The sequence below is a fragment of the Oryx dammah genome, unplaced genomic scaffold (assembly GCF_014754425.2).
Source record: "Oryx dammah isolate SB20612 unplaced genomic scaffold, SCBI_Odam_1.1 HiC_scaffold_18, whole genome shotgun sequence".
In the NCBI taxonomy this organism is placed as follows: domain Eukaryota; kingdom Metazoa; phylum Chordata; class Mammalia; order Artiodactyla; family Bovidae; genus Oryx; species Oryx dammah.
This window is the reverse complement of record NW_024070202.1, coordinates 28,086,894-28,111,340: the sequence shown is the minus strand read 5'-3', so window position 1 is coordinate 28,111,340 and position 24,447 is coordinate 28,086,894. Positions and strand designations below refer to the sequence as shown.

Sequence of the window (24,447 nt, the reverse complement as noted above, 5' to 3'; positions counted from 1 at the left end):
TGACTGTTGGATAAATGGATATAGATAAGATAGGTCCTAGAAGGCGATGGCACCCCACTCCAGTACTCTTGCCTGGAAAATCCCATGGACGGAGGAGCCTGGTAGGCTGCAGTCCATGGTGTCGCTAGGAGTTGGACACAACTGAGCAACTTCACTTTGACTTTTCACTTTTCACTTTCATGCAATGGAGAAGGAAATGGCAACCCATTCCAGTGTTCTTGCCTGGAGAATCCCAGGGACGGTGGAGCCTGATGGGCTGCCGTCTATGGGGTCACATAGAGTCAGACACGACTGAAGCGACTTAGCAGCAGCAGCAGCAGCAGATAAGATAGGTAGGTACACACATACATATATATGTTCACACATACACATGTACACAGAGACAGAAAGTCTTTTTGTGAGTTTGTACCCTAAATAAGGTGATAGATTGCTTCCCTAATTATTGCTTTTCAAAACTCACTTTATATTGTATTCACAAAGAATTCCCTTAGAGATAATGCATTTTCTTAATCAGTCTTGTTCACATACTCCAGACATTATCTCTGTGAAGCCACTTATTATTTCCATGAAAATATTAGATTTTTTTTTCATTTATGTGGGTTTTCTTTAGCTGTTTCCCATTTGGCCAAGTACCCCTCACATTTCAAGCCATACTTAAGATACCTTGTCAGCAAGGTCTTCCCTCAAACAGGTAAACTAATCTACTACCTCATCTGTTCCCTCTAGATTACTGCACATATTTTACATCTATATTGCCATAGTTTCATATAATCTCTCTTAATAAACCCTGGGTACTCATTATATTTTAAAGACAATAAATATTTTCAAAGGAAACAATAGAACAAAGAAATGATTCAATAATTAAGAAGCAGTTCCACCAAGAAATGTCTACAATAGTGCTTTGTAAGAACAGTAGTCATGTATGAGTTCATGCTCCAAAATATGCTTTGCTAATTCCTACACATACAAAAATGTGCATGTTAGTGTCATCCTTCTTTATTCCCAAAGAGATTCATTCAGAGGAGGCATTTTAAGAACAGAAGTAAAAAGCAGCCATTTAGGAAGAACATACACAGACACATGAACATAATCTTTTAATAGCTTTAGCTCCACGCTATTGTTTGTTTGTAGCAACAGTAGCAAAGACTTAGCTGGAATAGGGAGACAATGTTTTGTAAAAAAAAAAAAAAGAAAGAAAGAAAGAAAGACCTCACCTCCAATTTTTTAAAAATTTATTTTAATTGGAGGCTAATTATTTTACAAGATTGTAGTGGTTTTTGCCATACATTGACATGAATCTACCATGGGTGTACATGTGTTCCCCATCCTGAACCCCCCACCCACCTCCCTCCCTATCCCATCCCTCTGGGTCATCCTAGTGCACCAGCCCTGAGCACCCTGTCTCATGTATCAAACCTGGACTGGCGATCTGTTTCACATATGATAATATACATGTTTTAATGCTATTCTCTCAAATCATCCCACACTCGCCTTCTCCCATAGAGTCCAAAAGACTGTTCTATACATCTGTGTCTCTTTTGCTGTCTTACATATAAGGTTATCGTTACCATCTTTCTAAATTCCATATATATGCATTAGTACTCTGTATTGGCATTTTTCTTTCTGACTTACTTCACTCTGTATAATAGGCTCTAGTTTCATCCACCTCATTAGAACTGATTCAATGTATTCTATTTAATGGCTGAGTAATACTCCATTGTGTATATGCACCACAGCTTTCTTATCCATTCATCTGCTGATGGACATCTAAGTTGCTTCCATGTCCTGCCTATTATAAACAGTGCTGCGATGAACATTGGGGTACACGTGTCTCTTTCAATTCTGGTTTCCTTAGTGTGTATGCCCAGCAGTGGGATTGCTGGGTCATATAGCAGTTCTATTTCCAGTTTTTTAAGGAATCTCCACACTGTTCTCCATAGTGGCTGTACTAGTTTGCATTCCCACCAACAGTGTAAGAGGTTTCCCTTTTCTCCACACCCTCTCCAGCATTTATTGTTTGTAGACTTTTGGATAGCAGCCATTCTGACTGGCATGAGATGGTACTTCATTGTGGTATTGATTTGTATTTCTCTGATAATGAGTGATGTTGAGCATCTTTTCAAGTGTTTGTTAGCCATCTGTATGTCTTCTTTGGAGAAATGTCTCTTTAGTTCTCTGGTCCATTTTTTTGATTGGGTCATTTATCTTTCTGGAATTGAGGTGCAGGAGTTGCTTGTATATTTTTGAGATTAATTCTTAGTCAGCTGCTTCATTTCCTATAATTTTCTCCCATTCTGAAGGCTGTCTTTTCACCTTGCTTATAGTTTCCTTCATTGTGCAAAAGCTTTTAAGTTTAATTACGTCCCATTTGTTTATTTTTGCTTTTATTTCCAATAATCTGGGAGGTGGGTCATAGAAGACCCTGCTGTGATTTATGTCAGAGTATTTTGCCTATGTTTTCCTCTAGGAGTTTTATAGTTTCTGGTCTTCCATTTAGATCTTTAATCCATTTTGAATTTATTTTTGCATATGGCATTAGAAAGTGTTTTTGCTTCATTCTTTTACAAGTGGTTGACCAGTTTTCCCAGCACCACTTGTTAAAGAGATTGTTTTTATTCTATAGTATATTCTTGCCTCCTTTGTCAAAGATAAGGTGTCCACAGGTGTGTGGATTTATCTCTGGGCTTTCTATTTTGTTCCATTGATCTATATTTCTGTCTTTGTGCCAGTACCATACTGTCTTGATGACTGTGGCTTTGTAGTAGACCCTGAAGTCAGGCAGGTTGATTCCTCCAGTTTCATTCTTCTTTCTCAAGATTGCTTTGGCTATTCAAGATTTTTTGTATTTCTATACAGATTGTGAAATTATTTGTTCTAGTTCTGTGAAAAAGACCATTGGTAGCTTGATTGGGATTGCATTGAATCTATAGATTGCTTTGGGTAGTATACTCATTTTCACTATATTGATTCTTCCAATCCATGAACATGGTATATAAAAACCCTAAAATTTTAAAAGGATATTTGAGTGGAGAAAGATAATATTCATCTTAAAGCTTCTAAAGTTTAATTATATCCATTTAACATATGTAACAAATTGCAAATAAAACAGTTTAATGTAAAATAATTCAAAAATATTATGCAGAGAATTATAGGCCATCATTCATCCTTTTTGGTTGCCAAATCAAGAAGCTAAACCAGACCTTGTTCAGTAGAACATGGTCAAATTGCTTGTGACCTACCACTTAGATCATTTGATATTCTGCAGGTGAAGTTGGCAGAAGCCCTCATACAGCACCCTTGAAACAATTTGTGGTAAACTCTAACAGTGGACTGTAGGAGTCAGGTGATATTATTTATTCCCTTATAGGTATAGCCTAAGAAAGCAAAGAGAAAATGTGTAAAGACCTAGAATTTTGATAAACCATGAATTCTCCCAAGTCTTTGAACACCGTTTAGGTTTCAGAAATCACTCAGTAAGTGATCATTTAAAAAATATTAATTTCTCTCCAAATGGCAATGAAGTTTCAATATACTTCTAATATGCAGGACTTATATATTCTCTTATTTATCACCCTCTGTTATAAACATGAAGAAAAATCACTAAAGCCACTTCTGAAAAATTCAGTCCGACCACGTTTTGTTCAGCCAGCATTTTTTTCCATGATTTAAATTTTAAAAATAGGAAATGTTAATGAAAACAAGCTTTGAGGTACTCAAGGACGTCACAGGTCATGATTTTATACTGAAAAAATCAGCATCTGCATTTTTTTGCATTGAATGAACATGTGTAGCTAAATTGTTTTGAATGTTATTGAATGCAGAGGTAGTTTAAATTACTTTTACTTTTTCATGTTTATGGTCTCAGGAATTGAGAATGCATTTTCTTCACTGGACACGTTAGACCTTAATGGATCTACCTTCATTGCTTCTCAGTAGACATCCTGTGTACTACAGGTTTCAGTAATAGAATTTGCACTTCCAATGTACTGGACCAGAATTGCTAACTCTGAAGCAATGTTCTTTCTTCTCTAACAAATCACAGGTCTTCATGAGTGGTATGTGACCCATTTTCACCATCAGTAACCAAAGGACTTTTTGTACAAAAGGAATATCCTTTATACTAAAAATCAAAATCTTGTGACACATTGTGAAAATTATATGGTCTGACATTGGGTTTTACTATGCTTTAGGTTATTCGTGAGGAACAAAGAAGATCATGCTCAAGACTGAAAAGGAAAACACTTAAGGAGGTCTGGGCAGTTTTAACAGCATGAGTGAAATACAACACCAAACAGGATGTCTCTATTCCCTTTGAACTTGAGGCATCCCATGGACCCTAAGCTACTGAATTCTCTAGTTAGTTATGTGGTGCCAGACTTTCAGTGGCACTTAATGAAGATAAGTTTCTACCTCATACTTTTAAATGCAATGGTGGATGAATCCTGCCTGGCCAAATGAGTGTTTTATCAAAGTCTTTTTGCAAAGCTGGAGAAAATGTACACATTTTTCTTAGGTCTTAAAGCAATTGCCCAGGTTTTTTTTTCCCCTCACTGAAAAAAAAAAAAAAAAAAACAAACTTCAAATCAATAGTCAGAAATATGTCCACATTTATGTCTCAATAATAAATGTAAATATTTGTTCACTTATTTTAGACATGTAAATAAGACTCTAATGGAAAATAAAATTTAAATGTAAGCATCAACTGATTGTATCTCATTATGTTTTCCTTCTTTTATAAATAACACTTAGAACTTCCTACATATTAGGAAAAGTGTCTTTTTTATTTTCCCCTATTGCATTAATGACTGCAATCTCTGCAAGGAGACCAAACCAGTCAATCCTAAAGGAAATAAATCCTGAATATTCATTGGAGGGACTGATGCTGAAGTTGAAGCTCCAATACTCTGGCCACCTGATGTAAAGAACTGATTCACTGGAAAAGACCCTGGTGATGGGAAAGATAGAAGGCAAGAGGAGAAGGGGATGACAGAGGATGAGGTGGTTGGATGGCATCACCAACTCAATGGACATGAGTTTAAGCAAGCTCCAGGAGATGGTTAAGGACAGGGAAGACTGGCGTGCTGCAGTCCATGGGGTCACAAATAGCTGGACACAACTGAGAGACTGAACAACAACCTGTTCTTTTTCGAGGTTTCCCTGATAAAGAGTCTTTATGACTGTGTAGTTAAGAGGTACAGAATCCACACCTAGGACACTGCCATTCCTCTTTCAGAAATATATTCATAAAGAAGATGGCTAAAAATAAATTATGCTTATTATTATTTGGCTTATATCTGAAGTTCCTGTTCAGAAGACTCTTAGAAACTTGAGTGGAACAAGAAGCTTATTCTGTTGGTCTTGTTTAGTCACTAGGTCATGTCTAACTCTTCTGTGAGCCCATGGACTGTAGCCCGCCAGGCTCCTCTGTCCATGGGATTTCCCAGGCAAGAATACTGGAGTGGGTTGCCGTTTCCTCCTCCAGGGAATCTTCCCAACCCAGGGATCAAACCTGCATCTCCTGCATTGGCAGGTGGATTCTTTATCACTGAGCCACCTGGGAAACCTAACTTATTCTGATCATATGCAACACCAACACTTCACTGTCCTTCTTCACAAAAGAATAGACCAAAGATCCATCTGATGCTATCTGAGGGAAATATATCACCTTCTTATTTTTGATTCTTAAACTTAAGCATCAACTGATGTAATTTATCAAAATTTTCCTGTTTCCTAAAAAGATTAATACTTTAATTTAGACAAAATATACACTGACCTAATAAAAATTTAAAGTAACTCCCTGTGAGACCTGATCTTTAGAATAGGATTTAGTGAATCAGTCATGATCATGCTCAGGTCCTTGATTCACCAATAATTAGAATCCTTCTATAATATCAATTCTAAGCATTCTCTTTTCTTGTTATCATTATCTGTCTTTTCAGATTACTCACACTATTACAACAACTGCAGTAATTTTGAGATTTACTATTCATTGATCCTGTCAATTTTTCATTTCTCTTACACTCATTTCCCTCCTTTAACTGGTTTAAAATTCACAGTACATAAGATAATCACTTCCTTGCCTCTTTCACTCTAATTCAGCTTTGGTTAAACTCTACTGCTCAACGTAGCTGGTGAAAAAGACACAGTTATGCTGAACTAGCTCACTCTGAAGCAATGTCTGTGAAAATTGTGTGGGCCCTTAGAGTTGCTCCATGTCATCTTCTGCTAGTAGATTTCTTTTTTACTTTCCTAGCTACTTACGTCTTATCTTCTCTCCAGCTTTTAAACCTCCAAAATTCTCGCCCCTCCCCCCACTCTCATTCTCAGAGATGACCTTGGTTCCTATTTCATTGAGGAAGAAGTCAAACAGGAGAACACTTCATAAATCTACCACTACATCCAGGCACCTGCCAACATCTGGACCCATATGCTCTGCTTTTCCAACTATTACTGTGGGCAAGCTGTCCATATATCTAAGATCTCTCTCCCTTCTTAACTTCAAGGGAATTTCCCCAGAAATTAATCCACTCCCTTTTCTATAACAGTATCAATGTTTCAACTTGTACTAGTTCAACCCTAACTGATCACATAAATATGCTGTTATTTTACTAATATTATATCTTTAAAGGCTCATTTATCTCCTCTCTCCACCTACTGCTCCATTATTCTGATCCCCTTCAGGGCAAAATTCCTCAAAAGATGAGGAGTCTGTGGGGAGGGAGTTGCTCAGTCATGACCAACTCTTTGCAACCCCGTGGACTGTAGCCCACCAGGTTCTTCTGTCCATGGAATTCTCCAGGCAAAAATACTGGAGTGGGGTGCCATTTCTTGCTCCATGATCTTCCCAACCCAGGGACTGAACCCAGGTCTTCTGCATTTCCAGCACTGGCAGGCGGATTCTTCACCACTAGCACCACCTGGAAGCCTGAGGAGTCTAGACACGCAGTCTTCAACTCCTCCAATTTTTCTCTAAATAGGCTTTTAACTCATTAAACCCCTTATTGACAAGGTCAGCAGTATCCTCTCTATCACAGAGTTTAGGGACCAGTTCTTATTTTACCTGCCCCATTGGCAACATTTCACAGAGCTGATTATGCTTTCCTCTTAGAACCAATTAATTCACTTGGGTTCCAGGACACTACACTCTGTTAATGAAAATCAATCAATCTCATCTGGCTCCTCCTAATGACTCTGATGTCGTATGCTGGAGTGTTCCAAGTCTCAATCTTTAGATACCTTCTCAACCTCCCTGCACTTGCCACCTAGGTGATCTCATCTGGGCTCATATACCATCAACAAGCTGATAGCAACCACATTTATATCTTTAGTTCTGACTTCTATCCTGAACTCAAAGCACATACATCCCTTTGCCTCGCAGACACCTCCACTCAGATGTCTAAGAAACATTTCAGATCTAATGTGTGCAGAGCTGAACACCTGGTCATTGGTTCAAACCTGCTTCAATGACCTTCCTCATTTAACATCAATTCCTTTCTATCTGCTGTCCACACCTGAGACCTTGGAGCTATGCTAACTCCCCTACCCTCACCTCTCACTTACTCTATCAGCAAATTCCATTCACTTACCTTTAAAATAAGTCAGGGTATAACCATTGCTCCCCACTTCCACCTTCCTTCTTCCTTGATCACTCTACCTCAGTCCCTCTGCTTCCTTGGTCTGTGAGCACTCCAACGAACCTCTGCCTCAGAGCCTTTGCCCTGTCTGGCCTTAGGCCTAGAATGCTCTCATAGCTTGCTCCCCCATTTCCTTTGGGTTTTCATGCAAATATCATTTATGAATGAGGCCATCTCTGATCATCCTCTTTAAAACTCCAAGTCTCACTTCTCCCAGGATAATCTGATCCTTTCCCTACTTAAATTCTATTAATAGCATATCAACTCCTAATGTATTAGATCTTTACATATTTATTTTGCTTAGTCTTTAGTAAATGCTCTCCAAAAGAACTTTCCATGATAATACCAATGTTCTATATTAATGCTGTCCAGTGTGGCAGCTGCCAGCTATGTGTGACTATTGAACACTAAAATATAGAGTCTGGTTAAATTATCACGTGCATCCAGTGGGGACTGTTTTAGACAGCACAGCTTGGATGCATAACCTGTATGAGCACAGGAATTCTGATTCCTTCAGACCAATACAATCCCAGGACATAGTCAATGTCCAACATGCATCTGTTGAATGAATTAAGCAATTTTTTTTTCTCCTGGTTTCATTTTCCTGGTTAAACAATGACCCTGGTCATTGTATTTGATGAAGGAAACACAGGTTATACAGTTTAGCTCCCACTGTATGTAACCTTCTGTACAAAGCATAAACTGTATAACAATGGGTGGTCATGCTGAGTGACTTGGTTTTGCAGATGAACACCTGTTGTTTAGAGTCTGTAGCTTTCTCTCTCTCTTGTGACACCACTATCACTACCAATGTGAAAAGAAGGGGAAGGACACAGTGAGAGAGCCCTATATATGCCTATCTCTACCTACTGTCACTGCTTTCATGACAAAGGTACTTAGAGTTACTTCTTATCTCTCAACATTTTCACCTAATTGAAACCCTGTGTAGGTTCTCAACACTCAGGTGAGAGTTTCAACTCTCAATAAGTTGAGAAAGGCTGTATCTGAGAAGCATCAAGTAACAGGTTAGGAGAAAAAAAAAAAGAAAGATCAGACAAAAATTTAATCTCCTTAAACTCAATAGTACTTATCCTTAGAATGTAAATTTCATCTCTCTACCAAGAAAGAAGCTTCATCAATCTTACATGGGAAAAATTTTAACATTATTATATGTCTGGGAGAAAATCAAATACACTTTCCCTAGCCCTCTGAATTTGTTTCTTTGCAATAAATATCTTTTCCCTACTTTGTATTGCTCCTCTACTTATCTTTTTTTTAATTTATTTTTTATTTTACTTTATAATTCTGTATTGGTTTTGCCATACATTGACATGAAAAAGCATCATGAAAGAAGAGATACACAGGGATCCAGGTTTACCTGTTTCTGTTCCTTCAATGTTGGGGAATTTTATGTTTTCAATACTCAAAATGATTTTCCAGAAAAGAAAGAAAAAGGAGAGAGAGGAAGAGAAGAGAGAAATGTGGCCAAAAGGGTGAACTTAATAAACTTGAGTCCATATGGTTATGCAAGTCCTAAATATGTCCTGGCCCTGCCTTTCCTTGTTTTGTCAGAAACTGACCTTGAAAACATAGACAGAAAAACAGATTTGACCAGCTCTGAGGCCACAGTACCTGTGAATCCCGGCTGTAGCTACTTCACAAATTTGGCATTTCTTGTATGTGCTATAGTGTCCTCATTTATAAAAATGACCTCATAGCAATATTGCTTATCTTACAGTGTTGTTATAAAGATTAAAAAGTAAATGCAATACACTTATTATAGATTGAAAGTGCTTATTAAATCCTTGTAGCTTTTGTTACTGATAGAGAAATTTAAATCATTCTATTAGTTGGTTCAAATACTTCATCTTACAAGTGAAGACTGGAGACATCAATTCTTTAAATAGGTATTTAGTGTCTGTGTATGACAGGTCTCCTAACTTCCTAGTTAGTGTACTTTCCCATACACCACTCTAATATACTCTGTGTGCCCTGAATTCTTTACCTCTTTTTCTTGACTGTTACTTAGAAGTGAAAGGAGTAATCACACCTAGGAAAACTGGAGGTGGAAATGGTGGCTTTGGTTGAAAGTTACTTAACATTCTGCTCAAAATTTTTCTTCTCTGACATGGGAGTCTCAAAATCAAACCACAATAGCGGGATGTTCTCTACCTCTTACATCGAGAGGGAACAGATGCATTCACAGAGAGAGCTGCCAGGCTGCTATAACACCAATATCTCTGTGCTGTATGGAAGGTGGCTCTGGGCTGCCACCTGACAGATAGATGAGGCAAAGTGAAGATAATAAAACTTCTAAACCTTTGGGTGATCTATTTCATTGGAACTGAGTGACTGTAATGGACTTTGCTCTCGCCAAAGACTTGAACACCATCTCTGGCGGCAGTCCTACAAAGAACTACAGCAGCAAGCACGCTGGAAAGAATGAGAAAAGGTACTTGAGAACAACCTTGGGCGATTCCTGTGCAGGGGGGGTTAGCAGTCATTAAGTCAGGTACTTGAGGATTTACTCTTAAAGAGCCAGCAGGGGTATCTGTTCCTCTGCTGAGATGCTATTTTGCACCCTAGTGCCAAACAGTCCCCCTGAGACTATGGAGTAAAACACCAGGAAAAGTTCCAATAACCCTCACAATCCTTAATAAAATGAAGCTGTTAAACAAGATGACCTTCCTGGAACCATCCCCAAGTAGCCTGACCCTTCTCTGTGTCCTTTCGGTACTTCAGGAGCCTGTCAGTTACTGAAATTAGCTACATTTAATACATGTTTCCTTCTGCTGGTCAATAAAGTGGTTTTAGGAACTCTTACGTGCACCTTATTTAGATGATTACCCTAAAACAGGAAGGAAATACTGTGCATAAGGACAGTGCTTTGGGGAGAAGTCTGAAAGAAATAAAAACATCTGAGGAGACAGTTTAGATACAGAAAACTGCAAATAAATGAACCAAGCTGGCAACACGTTTAGAATTTGAGATCAGTGACTCTAAGTGAGATGACTAGGTTTTATCTAAGTGCTCAAATGCATACTATGAAATCCAGATCAGACAGAGTGGCTGAATTATCCTACACTGTTAGAGTTAAGTAACAGTTAGCTGAATAAATTAAATCCTGAGTGCACTACTAAACAATGTCTGGTCTCTCTAGGCTTACCTTTGTCTTTTCATCACTAGTTCCATCTATCCTTTTTATCTATTTTCTGTCTTGTTCTAAAACTCGTATCATAGTACAATCAAAGATAAATTTCAATAGTATTGTTCAAAAATATGTATTTTCTCTTGTGTTACACTGTAGCAAATTTTCCTCACTTTATAAAGAAAATCTGCTTTAAAGGTAATTAGTCTCAATGGATGAGGGCAATAGCACCCCACTCTAGTACTCTTGCCTGGAAAATCCCATGGGCAGAGGAACCTGGTGGGCTGCAGTCCATGGGGTTGCGAAGAGTTGTCCATGACTGAGTGACTTCACTTTCACTTTTCACTTTCATGCATTGGAGAAGGAAATGGCAACCCACTCCAGTGTTCTTGCCTGGAGAATCCCAGGGACGGGGGAGCCTGGTAGGCTGCAGTCTATGGGGTTGCACAGATTCGGACATGACTGAAGCGGCTTAGCAGTAGCAGTAGCTGCAGTCTCAATGGATGTGATATAATTACAATCATCACTAGAAATGTTCCCCAGTTTTGGCCTTTGTTTTTTGCTTAAGCAACATGATGTCCTTTTTATTTTTGCACATAAAATATCTTTTAGATATTTATGAAAATTCTCACTGAATGAAGAAGTCTGCTGTTCATCCCAGATATCACTAGCTTGTACTACCTATATGAGAGTGGCTAGCTAGACTGAGTCTTTATTATGGGCTGATAGATGTCTGGGAGATTTGTTCCACCAACACATGGGATCCCCCAAATCTATGGACTCACGTATTTTGTTAATGATTGCTAACTGTTGCTCTTTTCATCTGTAAATTAGTCTGAAGTATTATATTAAAAAGCCAGAGAGTGATATTTTGTTGTCAAGACACACATCCAGAACTGTTCAACTCCAACAAGAGTAATGGGCTACATGTACAATAAACTTATATTCCAAAGCACTTTCGAGGCACATGAAAATTTTAAGACTGTATAATATTGGCTAAGATTTGTTGAGGGCCTACTGAATGTTAATTTTTAGATTGAAACTTGGCTATCTCATTTAATTTCCACAAACCTATGAAACAATGCCATTTACAGATGAGAAAACTGAATGTCACCAAAGGTAAAACAAGTTGCCCAAAGTCACACAATTAGAAAAGTGGCAGAACCAAGTATTTATCCTAGAATGTCACACTTCGGAGCCTGATTTTTTGAGCCAATATCTAATACTGCTTTTTGAACCACTATCTAATACTGCCTGGTAGGCTGGTTATTGTTTATTTTCTTCCTTTAAAAAAAAAACAGTAACAAACATTGTACAACATGTATGCTTATAAAAATATATTGAATATACACTCATGTACCAAACTTTTCAAAAAAATTATAGACTGACTTTGCAGAATTTAAATTTATTTTTTAATTAGGTCTTTTAATTTTTTTAACAGAAAATCATCTAATAAATGTAAGTCAATAAAAATTTCTTGAGTTTGGACAATGAGTAAGGTGGTGTTTTAGGCCTGGGGACACACAGCAGTTACCAACACAAAACAGCCTCAAATTGCCCAGTTTTAGCAAACTGATTGGGGCAAGTGATAGAGGATGAAAGGAGCTGGCAGGAGTGAATACAGTGGTCAGGGAAGAACTCTCTGAGAGAGCAATATCTGAATTGAGAAAACAGCCAAGAATACGAAAGGAGGGAGGGCTCCAGACAGAAGGAATAGCCTACACATGGACTTGATCTAAGTCTGGCCAGTTAGAGAGAGACAGAAAGATCTGCAAGACTGGAGCATAATGAACAAAGGGGAGGACCAAGGAGGATAAGGGTGACAAAGAGAGTGGAAAGAGGTCAAACGATAAAAAGTGCAAGTTGTATTCACAGGGAAAGAATATTAAGCAATGGAGTGACTGGCAATAAATGGTCAATGATATGGTAACATAATTTCTGAAACAGCTCCTCCAGTTTATAGATAATTCTATGAAGACAGAGAAAAGAAGAAAACAGCAGGGAATGAAGACCTTATTATACATTATAGCTGACTCCACCTATCATTTCTGAATAGAGGTTGACATTAAAGAAACACACAGTAGTTGAAACAGAGATTTACAAACCGATGTTCACAACCCGGGGCATTTCTCTTTCACTTTCAACATGAAAACAGCATCTAATTATTTTATACAAGTGATTCACTTAGATTGAAAAATTCTACACATTAAAAATCTGAAGAAATTATAGGAAGAGGTAAATAAGAGCTTACAATCTAGTTCAGTTGCTCAGTCGTGTCTGACTCTTTGCGACCCCATGAACCATAGCACGTCAGGCCTCCCTGTCCATCACCAACTCCAGGAGTTCACTCAGAATCACGTGCATCGAGTCTGTGATGCCATCCAGCCATCTCATCTTCTGTCGTCCCCTTCTCCTCCTGCCCCAATCCCTCCCAGCATCAGAGTCTTTTCCAATGAGTCAGCTCTTCGCATGGGGTGGCCAAAGTACTGGAGTTTCAGCTTTAGCATCATTCCTTCCAAAGAAATCCCAGGGCTGATCTCCCGAATGGACTGGTTGGATCTCCTTGCAGTCCAAGGGACTCTCAAGAGTCTTCTCAAACACCACAGTTCAAGAGCATCAATTCTTTGGCACTCAGCCTTCACCACAGTCCAACTCTCACATCCATACATGAATACTGGAAAAACCATAGACTTGACTAGACAGACCTTTGTTGACAAAGTAATGTCTCTGCTTTTTAATATGCTATCTAGGTTGGTCAAAACTTTCCTTCCAAGAAGTAAATGTCTTTTAATTTCATGGCTGCAATCACCATCTTCAGTGATTTCTAGTTAGATCCACACAATTTCTTATGGAACAAGCTGGTACTAAGATTCAGAGATAGGTTGGGGAAGGGATGAAGAAACTTCTTTAAAACAAGTAGGGAGGTTTTAAAAACACTTGAATGAAATTTTACACCTCTATCTTGTTACATTCCATGTTGTTTGATTGAAAGTTCATAAAATTCTGAGATCAAGAGAAGGCTTATTTCTATACTACTCTTTCTACCAGAGTACTCTACTGAGTAACAAGTAGGTTATTTAGGTGAAGAAATAAGGGGAAGTCCACAGAAATAACTCTGGGTCTGAAACTACTTGAAGGAAATACTGGGCAGAGAAGGCTAATTAACCATAACACAATCATAAGATCTTGTGTTAAGACAGTTGCCACAATTTCTGGTGACTTATCTGAGGCCATACACCCTAGTACCACCCAGAGAAAGCTTGGAAGTTCTGTTAAAAAAGAGTCAGGGAGAAGAAAAGATAAGTGATGATATATGCTTACTTGTATGAAAACAATAGTATCCTCATGTTTAATGGGCATGATATTACTGATAACTTGTCATATTTAGAGTATTATATATTGCAAAGCACCTTTTCAAATTTATTACCTCATTTGATTCACAGTATCATGTTCAGCCAAAACAAATGTAACTACTATTTCTGTTTGAAAGACAAGAATATTAAATCATAAGAAAGTGATCTGGTTGCCAATTAGACCCAAACTACAGATCAACAAATTCCAAGTCCTGTCTTTGTATAACTAGCCCAGTGGCTCTCAAGTGTGATCCCTAGGGACCAGGAGTATCAGCACATCAGATCCTCTAGGAAATGCAAACTGCGGGCCCTACACCGGACCTAATGAATCCATAATTCTAGGAGTGGGGCCAAGCACACGTCAGTCCCCCAGGTATGTTGGTGCCTGCTAGTTCATAACCCATGGTACTGGATGGTAATGATTCTCCAGCCCATGAGAGTGGTGTGAGAACTTCCTGCAGGAGGAAAGTACACATTCATGCCCCATAACTGCCTTGATGATTTCATCAGCCTCACACATTCTAGTGGATGATTATCAGTCATATAGCTGCCATACACTTATACTACTGGGCTCTGAACTGTGACATTACTTAATAAATTGTTGGACTACCTAACTCTTCTTTGCATTGATTTGATTTGTAAAATGAGTTGGAAACCAATTTTACTTTGAGTGATCATCACAAGAAAAGATCAGAGCCTATAGTCAAATTGATTTCAGCCCAAGGAAGTGTAATTTTTTGTTTCAATTAAAAATAAACACATAAAGAAAATTCACTGCCTAAATTTCTCCTTGATAATACATTTGGTTGTTTGTTTAATATTATTGTTTTATTTTTTACTTTCCCAAGATTCTATCCTATCATTGGAAATTTGTAAAGGAAATACAAAATGGAAATCTAAGCTATAATTTTAATGTGGCCTTTGGCTGAGATTTTTTAAACTATCTCAAAAAGTAAAACACTATATATTAGCATTTCATTTAATCTAAAATGTCAATTACATCAAATAATTATGAGTATGTTTTTACAACCACTATTAAATTAGAAAAAAACTGCCAATCCAACAATGAAATGCCAACAAATGTAAGAGGCCTTCCAATTGAGATATGTTAAAGTATGAAAAGGTATCAGTGAAATATAGTATGCATTTTATTGTACAGTTGCAGCTGACATCTGTCTTCAGGATATATGTATTTTATTTTCAAAGGCAAGATTGATCCAGCCCCTGTTATGGTACAGTTAAAGTAATTTTGTTCTTCAAAGTTAAGCAGTAGTCATCCTAGCCTAAGGACTGTTTCACGACATCAGTAACTAAGCAATGCAGATGGAAAATATTCTTCTATAATTTGGTATCAGAGTTGTCATGCAGTGTAAGGAAACAGGCAATTGAGTGAGAAAATGAAGTCAGGGAAGCAGTAAAACATGGAGCCTTCACTGAAAAATCTTTTGCTTGTCATTTAGAAATGAAATCATTCCCAAATCTAAGTTTTGTAATTTTTAGTGCTGACATTTCCCCTTCTTAATAAGTGATGTTGCTTCTTTACACTGATTGTTAGATACATATAAGGAAACTATTGCAGAAGACATTTCTGAATATAAATGTTCTGTAAATCCGCTTCCCTCTGTCTTTGCAGGGGGCAATGTACTTGCTTAAGAACACAACAAAGAGATGTACTGGTATGCAGAAATTCTGAGCTGAAGACAAAAATAAGTTCCTGACTTGCATGGAAAGTTCCCTGAAAAAATAGTACACATGGTCTGCAAAATGGTAAGCTCTCACATGTTAGAAGACCTCTGCTTACTTTTTTGACTTGGACAATTTTATTTAAATAAGGAATGTTTTTCTGGGTGAAGTTTCTTTTATTTTTTCAGTATTTTCACAATTCAGAATAAGGTTCTACACTAATTAAAAACTCTACTTATTTATCTGGGATATTTTAAATAGCCCATTGAGCCAAGTGGAAAATATGTTGAGTTGGAAGTTAAAATACATGAGATCAAGCTGTGGTTTTGTTACTCCTCAGCTCCGTGACTTTGAACAAGTCACTTAATTTTTCTGTCACCCTTTTTTTTTAACTTGGAAGTTTACATGGCTGTTATCCTCTTTAGTGATTTCAGGGCACTAAAAAGTTTTTCATAAATATTATCTCACTTAATCACAAAAATGAAAAGAGAAAATGCAGGGAAGTATTGAAAACAGTGCCTAGCACAGAGTAAACACCCAATGATTTCCAGTAGATACATTATTCTATCATCAATAACAACAACACTGCCAGACTGAAATTAATGTTTCCTTTCCAGTTAAGGAAACAATCTTCAAGAAGTTGAAATGACATTCCTGTGGTCTTTCTAATGTCCCAGTCCAGAATTATGACTTGTCTACTGGATGACCAGCCTGTGCTTTCAGCCTCAGAGGCACGGTGCCCTGCAGAGTCACCCACTGCATAGCTAGTGTGATGGGAGTTTGAGGAGAAAAATCATCTTTTTGATATAAATTTAATTCCCAAAGCACTGCTTTGAAAACACCTTAAAATAATATTTTTTATCTATCACATCATTTCTAGCCTTTTTTTCCTTACAGTTTGGATTATACTTGACAAATTTTAGTACCAAACAATATCCTCTAATGGTGTGTATACACAGAGAATAAAACAGCATAGAGAAAACGAAAGGTGACTTGTGTGGGTGAATGTGTTTGTGTGAGAAACCAGAATGTGGACTGCGGTTTGAGGAACAGTCAGGAAAGTAGAAGGCATCCTTTCCATCTTCAGCTCCATGTTTTTCAGTGCATCATAATGAAAAAGAGACAAGAGTGTACACTAACTAAAAAAGTCTGGTAAGAGGGCATCTAGGCAGCAAGACACTTGTGGAAAGATGTTCACTTCAACACTGTTCACAACAGTGAAAACCTGGAAACAACGTAAAGGTCTATTGATAGGAGGACAGAGAATGAACACTATGGGCTATGTCCATAATGGCCCAGGATGGAAAAATTAGAAGGATATATGAATATTCATGAACATGTCTCAAAACAAAGATATTAAAAGTGGAATAAAGCTATGTCCTTAAACTATACATAAAGAATACGTTAATACTGACCTTTTGCTATATACGGTACATTAAAAATCATATTGACTAAAATAATACTGTACAGTGTGTGTGTCTGCATGTGTGTATATACTGGGAAGTACACAAATTAGGACAGTGGTTAAGAAGGGAATGGGAATAAGTCTTAGAGACAGTGACTCAGTGATTAAAGGGGAATCCGCACTCATCTGTAATTTTTATTTCTTTTATAAACAAAAGACTTGGAGCAAATATAATAAAAATATTTAGTTGCTGACAATTCTAAATAGTGGAAGTAATAAAGTTTGTTATATACTTCTCTGTATTATTCATCTTTTAAGTCACCCTAAAGAAAAAAAAAAGAATGATTGCATGATTTTAACCAAAATTTCTGATTTCTCAGATTACACTAGTTTGTTGTAAAATGATGACACAGCAATGTATGAATACTTGATGTGAAGTTTATTAATTGTCCACAGTGTTGGTGTAACTTCCAGTTACAAGACATGAAGATTAGCTTGCACTGCAAGACATAGCTGAGGTTTGTTTTACAGATAAGAAATCTTTGGAAAAACTGAACATTCTTTTTTTATTGTTTGCTTCAAAGTTCAGTAATATATAACAAAATAATTATGTCAGGTATAATGTGAGAAGCAAATCAGCAAATAGAAAGAGACAAACTATTTTCTTTGCTTCAGAGGGAGAAAGAAGGAAAGTGTATTTGAAGTGAATCCTTTTAACCCCTTCTCAGAATGTTTTAACATGTACACAGTAAGTACAAAGATAACAAAATAAAGTACTATAGAAAAGAGCTTGGATAGCCATGGAACAATACATCTACTTCCATATCATCTCTTCCATAATGATGAGAGTAACAGATCTTTAGGTAGATCTGCATGACAGTAAAGTGATATGAAAATAGCTATCATTTCTGTTGGTGACAAGGGCACCCATTTTAATGATATAGCTCTGGTTTGTGCCTACATTTACAGTGGGAGAAAATACACTCCTAAATTTATATAGCCATTGGTAATAAGGGGCAAGATTACTAAAAATCATGTAATTTTCTTTCCATCCGAGTTCATGAGCACCATGAATTCTACCCATGGATTCCTGGGAGGCTTGCAGACTCAAATTTAAGAAATAATATCCTCTGAGACAGAAACATGCCCATCATCCATTCATCTACCTCCACTTCCAAACTATTGCTTAAATCTGCTGCAGTTGGAAAATGAATCAAGTATACTAACTAATTTGTTTTTGTTCTGTCGCTAAGTCATGTCCGACTCTTTGTGACCCCATGACTGCAGCATGCCAGGCTTCCTTATCCTTCACTATCTCCCAGAGTTTGCTCAAACTCATGTCCATTGATTCAGTGATGCTATCTAATCATCTTATCCTACACCCTAATGCTGGAAAAGACTGAAGCAAAAGAAGAGTTTGGCAGAGGATGAGATTCTGGTTATATATGCAAAGAATTAAACAGAATTTCACTAAGGGTAAGAAAGCGGGTTAAGAAAGCATTTATAAGTGAAACTTCTGCATTTATTTTTGATTTTCAGAAGTTCTTCTGTTTATTTTCTGATTTTTAATTGTGTTTCTTGGCCTTTTGGCTAAGATCAAGTGGTGGCTCAGATGGAAAGCGTCTGTCTACAATGTGGGAGACCTGGGTTCGATCCCTCGGTCGGGAAGTTCCCTGGAGAAGGAAATGGCAACCCACTCCAGTACTCTTGCCTAGAAAATCCCATGGATGGAGGAGCCTGGTGTCCATGGGGTCGCAAAGAGTTGGACACGACTGAGTAACTTCACTTTTCTTTTTTTCACTCTTTTCAGATAGTTTACTTGCTAAAAAGGCTCCACTGGATTATTTATTCCATATCAGCAAACCAATAATGTCAAAATCCAAGCATATCTCAATATACCAAGACAAACTACACAATTTCTAGGAAGGTAGGACGTGAGGAATCTTCATCACAAAATAATGATGCCTCATTTTTAAAAAAACAAAACACTGTAGTTCATCCGAATTGTTTCCAACTTATTCCCATGTGAGAATGCATATGGACATGGAAAAGTGTGATGGAGGCATTTCTCTTCCTAACTTGACTTTTCATTGAAGGGACATACACTTTTTATTCATCTAGAATCCTGCATAGCTTCCGAGGACCTCCGACCATTCTGACCATTTTGTTCAAATAAGAGTATAGAATTCTTCTTATATTTGTGTTATGTATTTTGTGTTCGAATACATCATCTAAAATCTCAGACTTCTGTTGAATGTTTAGAATTGTTGAAATGATATGAGCAATAAAATTCAAAACCATTACCTCATAAGCTTTAATCATTTATTCTTTATATTGTAGGCATAATTATTACTCATCTCCCTATTCTTCCACTTTTTTTTGCTGATTAAGAAACTAACTTGCTTAAAATTAGTGAGGAACAAAGCTGAGATTTAAACATAGGTCCTCTGACCCCTCAACAAACTCTCCTGCACTCTCCCATAGTTTTTCACACTTATTTCAGGTTTATTATTTAAAGGATTCATTCTCCCACTGTCCTATTTTTCTGAGGAGAGATGAAATGAGTTTTCTTACTCTTTAGATTCCAGTAGGTATTAATATTCAAGTGAGCCTGCCCAAGGTGCAATATTAAGAAAACCATTATTTCTCCATTTAATATTGCATCATTTTTGATAATAATTATACTAAAGGAAATATTGAATAAGAACCAATTCTTTGTATTCACAGGGAAAGAATATTAAGCAATGGACTGACTGGCAATAAATGGTCAATGATATGGTAACATAATTTCTGAAACAGCTCCTCCAGTTTATAGATAATTCTATCAAGACAGAGAAAAGAAAACAGCAGGGAATGAAGACCTTATTATACATTTATTACCAATCCATTTAGACAGGCATCTGACCCACAACAGTGTACCACCATGAAAGACCCTCATACAGGAAAAAATTAAAAAAGGAGTAAGAGGAGTAAGAGGCTCACTAGCAAGGTGAAACTGTCTATCAAGGAGAAGATGGTAATTCAAAACTTTAAGATATGTTACTATTACCTATTCTTTAGTTGTCCAAAATAACACATGTGTATTTTCTAAGGGAATGGTTTCTATCTCAAGGACTATAAAACTATTCAATGTTTATCAAAGAAGTTTTTTTTTTTAATCATATATGGCTATCAACTCACAATGTTTTTTGCATTATTCCAAAGGGAAAGTTCTTACTACATGATAAAAGCAAATTGTTCCTATCAGTTGACTACCTGAAGCCACGGAAAACAGATAATACACAGATGCATTGAAAAGAAAGAAAAATCTGTTTTGTTGTAAAGTGAGTTTGAACTAAAGAACCATTTTTTTTTAAATGGTGACAACACTATTAAGCTGAGTTTCCCAGGTGGTACGAGTGGTAAATAACTCATCTGCAAATGCAGGCGACATAGAGAGATGTGGATTTGATCCCTGGGTTGGGAAGATTCCCTTGGAGAAGAGCATGGCAACCCACTCCAGTATTCTTGCCTGGAGAATCCCCTGGACAGAAGAGCCTGGTGGGCTACAGTCCATGTGGTTCCAAACAGTCAGACAAGATTGAAGCCACTTAGCATGCACACACAAACTGTTAAACAGCCAGGGGGTGCTGCAATATGGTGAACCAATTATTTTATTCAGTTTGACATGGCATTCAGTTGGCATACTAACCTTCTTAAACTGTAAACTGAAGACAAAAAGATCCAAATGAGAGTATTTAAAAAGATAAAATGATAACTGTAAGGTAAAATTTGATGTAACCTTTAGGGCAGGATACAAAAATTATTCTATTCAGCTTGGACCTTACACCTGTTGGTTAACTGAAAGAATAGCACAGATTTCAAATAACTAATTCAGATAATTCATTTAAGACTTTAGCACAAACAAATCTGAATATCTGTATTGTAGTCTCACAACAAAGAACACTTAATACATAAAGAGACGAGAGGAGAAAACAGGAAGGAAGAATAACAGTACTAGCCAAGAATCAACTTTAATTAGATTTTTAGAACAAACAAAAGAACTTGCTATTTTGACTTATCTTTTCATATGAGAGTTAACAAGTAAAAGTTTTAGAGGATTTATCCAATATGCTAAGACAATAAAACTAAGCATCTCTGACAAGCCAGTATCCTCTAAACTACATTCTTAAGATCCTTAAACATTCTACTATGGGCGAGGGTGAATTTTGCAGGAATGGGAAAACATCAGGAAGGAAACTTGCTTCTTTAAATTCTACTTTTATACTTTAGGTTTTAGTCCCATTTCTAGCCTCATTTGGGGGCTCTCCTCAACAGAGAATGACTTACAGTATAGGAGAGTGAAGGGCCAATATTAATTGTTGTATAAACCAAGACAACATAAATGCATCTGCTGGGTTGTTAGAAAGAAAAAGTGACTGCATGTGAACTTCTTGGGGAATAACCATACAGTGGTCTGGTAACCCTAACCTGTACCCAGTCAGTATGGCAGCTCCTCTAGAAAATATAGTTGGCAAACTCAGGCCTGCATGAGCTGATCTATACAGACAGCTGCTTATGATGTTCTGCTATTTTTCCTTTAGGTAGCATGGGGCTGTCATTGTCAGTCGCTGACTGATTGTGAAGTTAAGGGTCTTGAGCACCAAAACGTCCTCTGTAGTTTCACCCAAGTTCTCTATTCTCTACGTATTTTATGAAGCATTTTTCCTTTTTTCGACAATGTCCAGTAAAAGCTTATGTAATTTCATCTAACTACAAATTCAGGGTAAGTACTTGGGTTTTAGCCCCAATTATTTCAGGTGTTAAAATAAGTTTGTTTTCTCATCTACGAAATATGTAAGTTGTTCTAGATAGCCTCTTTGGGTTCTGAGATTTCCTTCCCTAACTGTTTATCTTTTCCTTGTTAAACTGTGAATACTCAACAAAAGGTCAGTTATTAAAACATTTAAAATTAGTGTCTGTCTGTATTTCCTAGGAAACAAGTCACCTAGTAATGAAGTAATGGTCTGTTGAATAGAAAAGATAAAGAAGAGAAGAAATAGATAAGGAGGGGTAGGAGTGAAGGGACTGGAGAAATTATAGATCATCTTCTGGGACAGAGAACAACAAAGAGCTTTCCCCTCAAGTGACAAAGAAACATTATATAATGAAGGTCCTGGTGCGCTGCACTAAAGCTAACAAGAGGTAGAAACTTCCAAGATGACATGAGACTTGAGTTTGAATCTGACTTGGCAAAAAATGAACAAATAAGCAAACAAAAAGATTAGTTCCTTCCAGCTACTTTGAGCTTGTTACAACTTTCCCTGTTGGCAAGGAGAAAGACCCAAGAACAGACATTCCTCGTTCTGAGGGAGACTCTTGGATTTAACAGCAAAGGATACCTTTTCTAGATTTCTGTCTTTGCTCCGTGTGTTTTCTATTGTTTGGGTTTATCTTAGTCTAGGGTACAAGCATTTCCCCCCTTTATTTAGACTAAACTATTCACCAGTCTTGACCCAAATGAGGTTTATCTGCAGTGAAAAGACTAAACTCCCTGGGAGTGGAACTTCACAAAGAACAAGGATAATAAAGATATCTGATGTGAACAAACACCTCCCTTATTCAGTGTTACCACAATTATGAATTATGCTTCGTTTGTGTTTGCAGAGTTGCCTCTTCTAATATATTTTCAATAGACAACAAAGCACCAAGAACACTGAGTAAATAACAGATGTTAAAAATAGCTACTACCTAACAATGTTACTGGAAGAATTAAAGTGCAGAAACTCCGTCATATGAGACGCCGACTTAAAACAAAGGCTGGCATAATACTGCTTCTTTGGTTCTTTTCAAATTAATAAAATGCATTTGTTCCAAACTCATCTCTCTCACTTAAAACTGCTTGGGTTGTTTTCGATTTCTTTTCAACTCCCACGAAAATATACAATAGTGGGTACTATTCTTGGTGTAATTGTACTTATTTTACATGATTCCTTCATCTTTTTTTTAAACATAGTGCCAGCATAGATTTGCATGTGTGGACTATCCATATGCCCTGTTTTCATACTTGGAGAGCACAGAAATCCTTCTAAAAGAGTGGAATTTCTAGCCAGATTCCACTAGGTCATGTTATTCAAATGCAATATGACACAAAATTCATTTGTTCATGTGGTGTCTAGTTGCTAGGGGATACATCCAAAAAGTTAATCTTTGCAACAAGAGAAGACCAGTAGAGACCCTGAGTGCTACCCATAGGCTAGTACAGAGCCTCACTTTTGTATTCAAAGCTAGAAGAGGAAACCCTGGGAAATAGCTATTTCTACCCAAAGTGCAATTAAGTAAACACAGTGATTTCCAATCTACTTGCAAAAGCCCTGTATCTTTTCTAGACCTCTCATGTCATTTAACATATTTTAAACAGAAACCCTATCACTTCTGCCTTTAAATAGCAAAGCACAATTCCTGAAAAACTAAAGGTTCTCAAATGTCCTTTAAGTCCACCAAAGGGAATGATTTAACTGTTTTCTTAAAGGCCAGTTTCTACAGAGGGATGAATTTGACAGAGCCGTAAACATCATTTAAAATCATTTGAATGTCTCACCTAAAATCCGGCATATTACTTACATTTTGCTGTCACTTTGTACCCCCCCAGAGGAGGGGCGTGGCCTTCTAATGCATCAAATCCAGCAGAAACCAGGACCATGTCTGGATCAAACTCTGTGGCCACAGGCTTCACTACAGTTCTGCACAGTAAAAAGGCAACCAGTTACACATGGGAATGGCAAATACCTTCAAAAACTGTGCAGTGAAAATAATTTGGCACAATCTCAAGAACTTCCCAAGAATAAAGAAAAGGGGAAAAGAAAACACTATTTGAGTCGATCAAAAACTTATCATTTCCTTAATACTGAATCAATCACTGTTATTTTTGTGTCTCAATTCAGTCTTTTTTCTTTCATCTTTTTCTCCAAAAAAAAAAAAAAAAATGCTTGCAGGTACATTCTAAAGCCCGTCATATTACATGAACATCTGTGGCTGTTTTATCCCACTGCCTATAAAAAACTGCTTCTTCCAAGGGAGTGACTAATGTTTTACAGAGGAAAGGCAAAGCTTTAGTGAAAACCTGGCTTGCTCCAGTTAGTAAGAACTTGGTGTAAATTTGAACTATAAATTTCTTTGGGGAAAAAGTTGCTTTTCCAACTTTTTTTAAGAAACATTTTTAAATATTTGTCGTGGTAGGGGGTG

The 24,447-nt window shown here is 37.1% G+C and overlaps 1 protein-coding gene across 5 annotated transcripts in view; it reads right to left on the bottom strand.

Moving 5' to 3' along the window:
• HDAC9 (histone deacetylase 9) overlaps positions 1 to 24,447 on the bottom strand; it is a 599,202-nt gene that overhangs the window by 112,830 nt on the left and 461,925 nt on the right. For all 5 annotated transcript variants that reach the window (XM_040260622.1, XM_040260619.1, XM_040260620.1 and 2 more), the window contains one exon: positions 23,827 to 23,945. In XM_040260622.1, the coding sequence (XP_040116556.1) occupies positions 23,827 to 23,945 (119 nt within the window). The remainder of the gene's footprint in view (positions 1 to 23,826; positions 23,946 to 24,447) is intronic.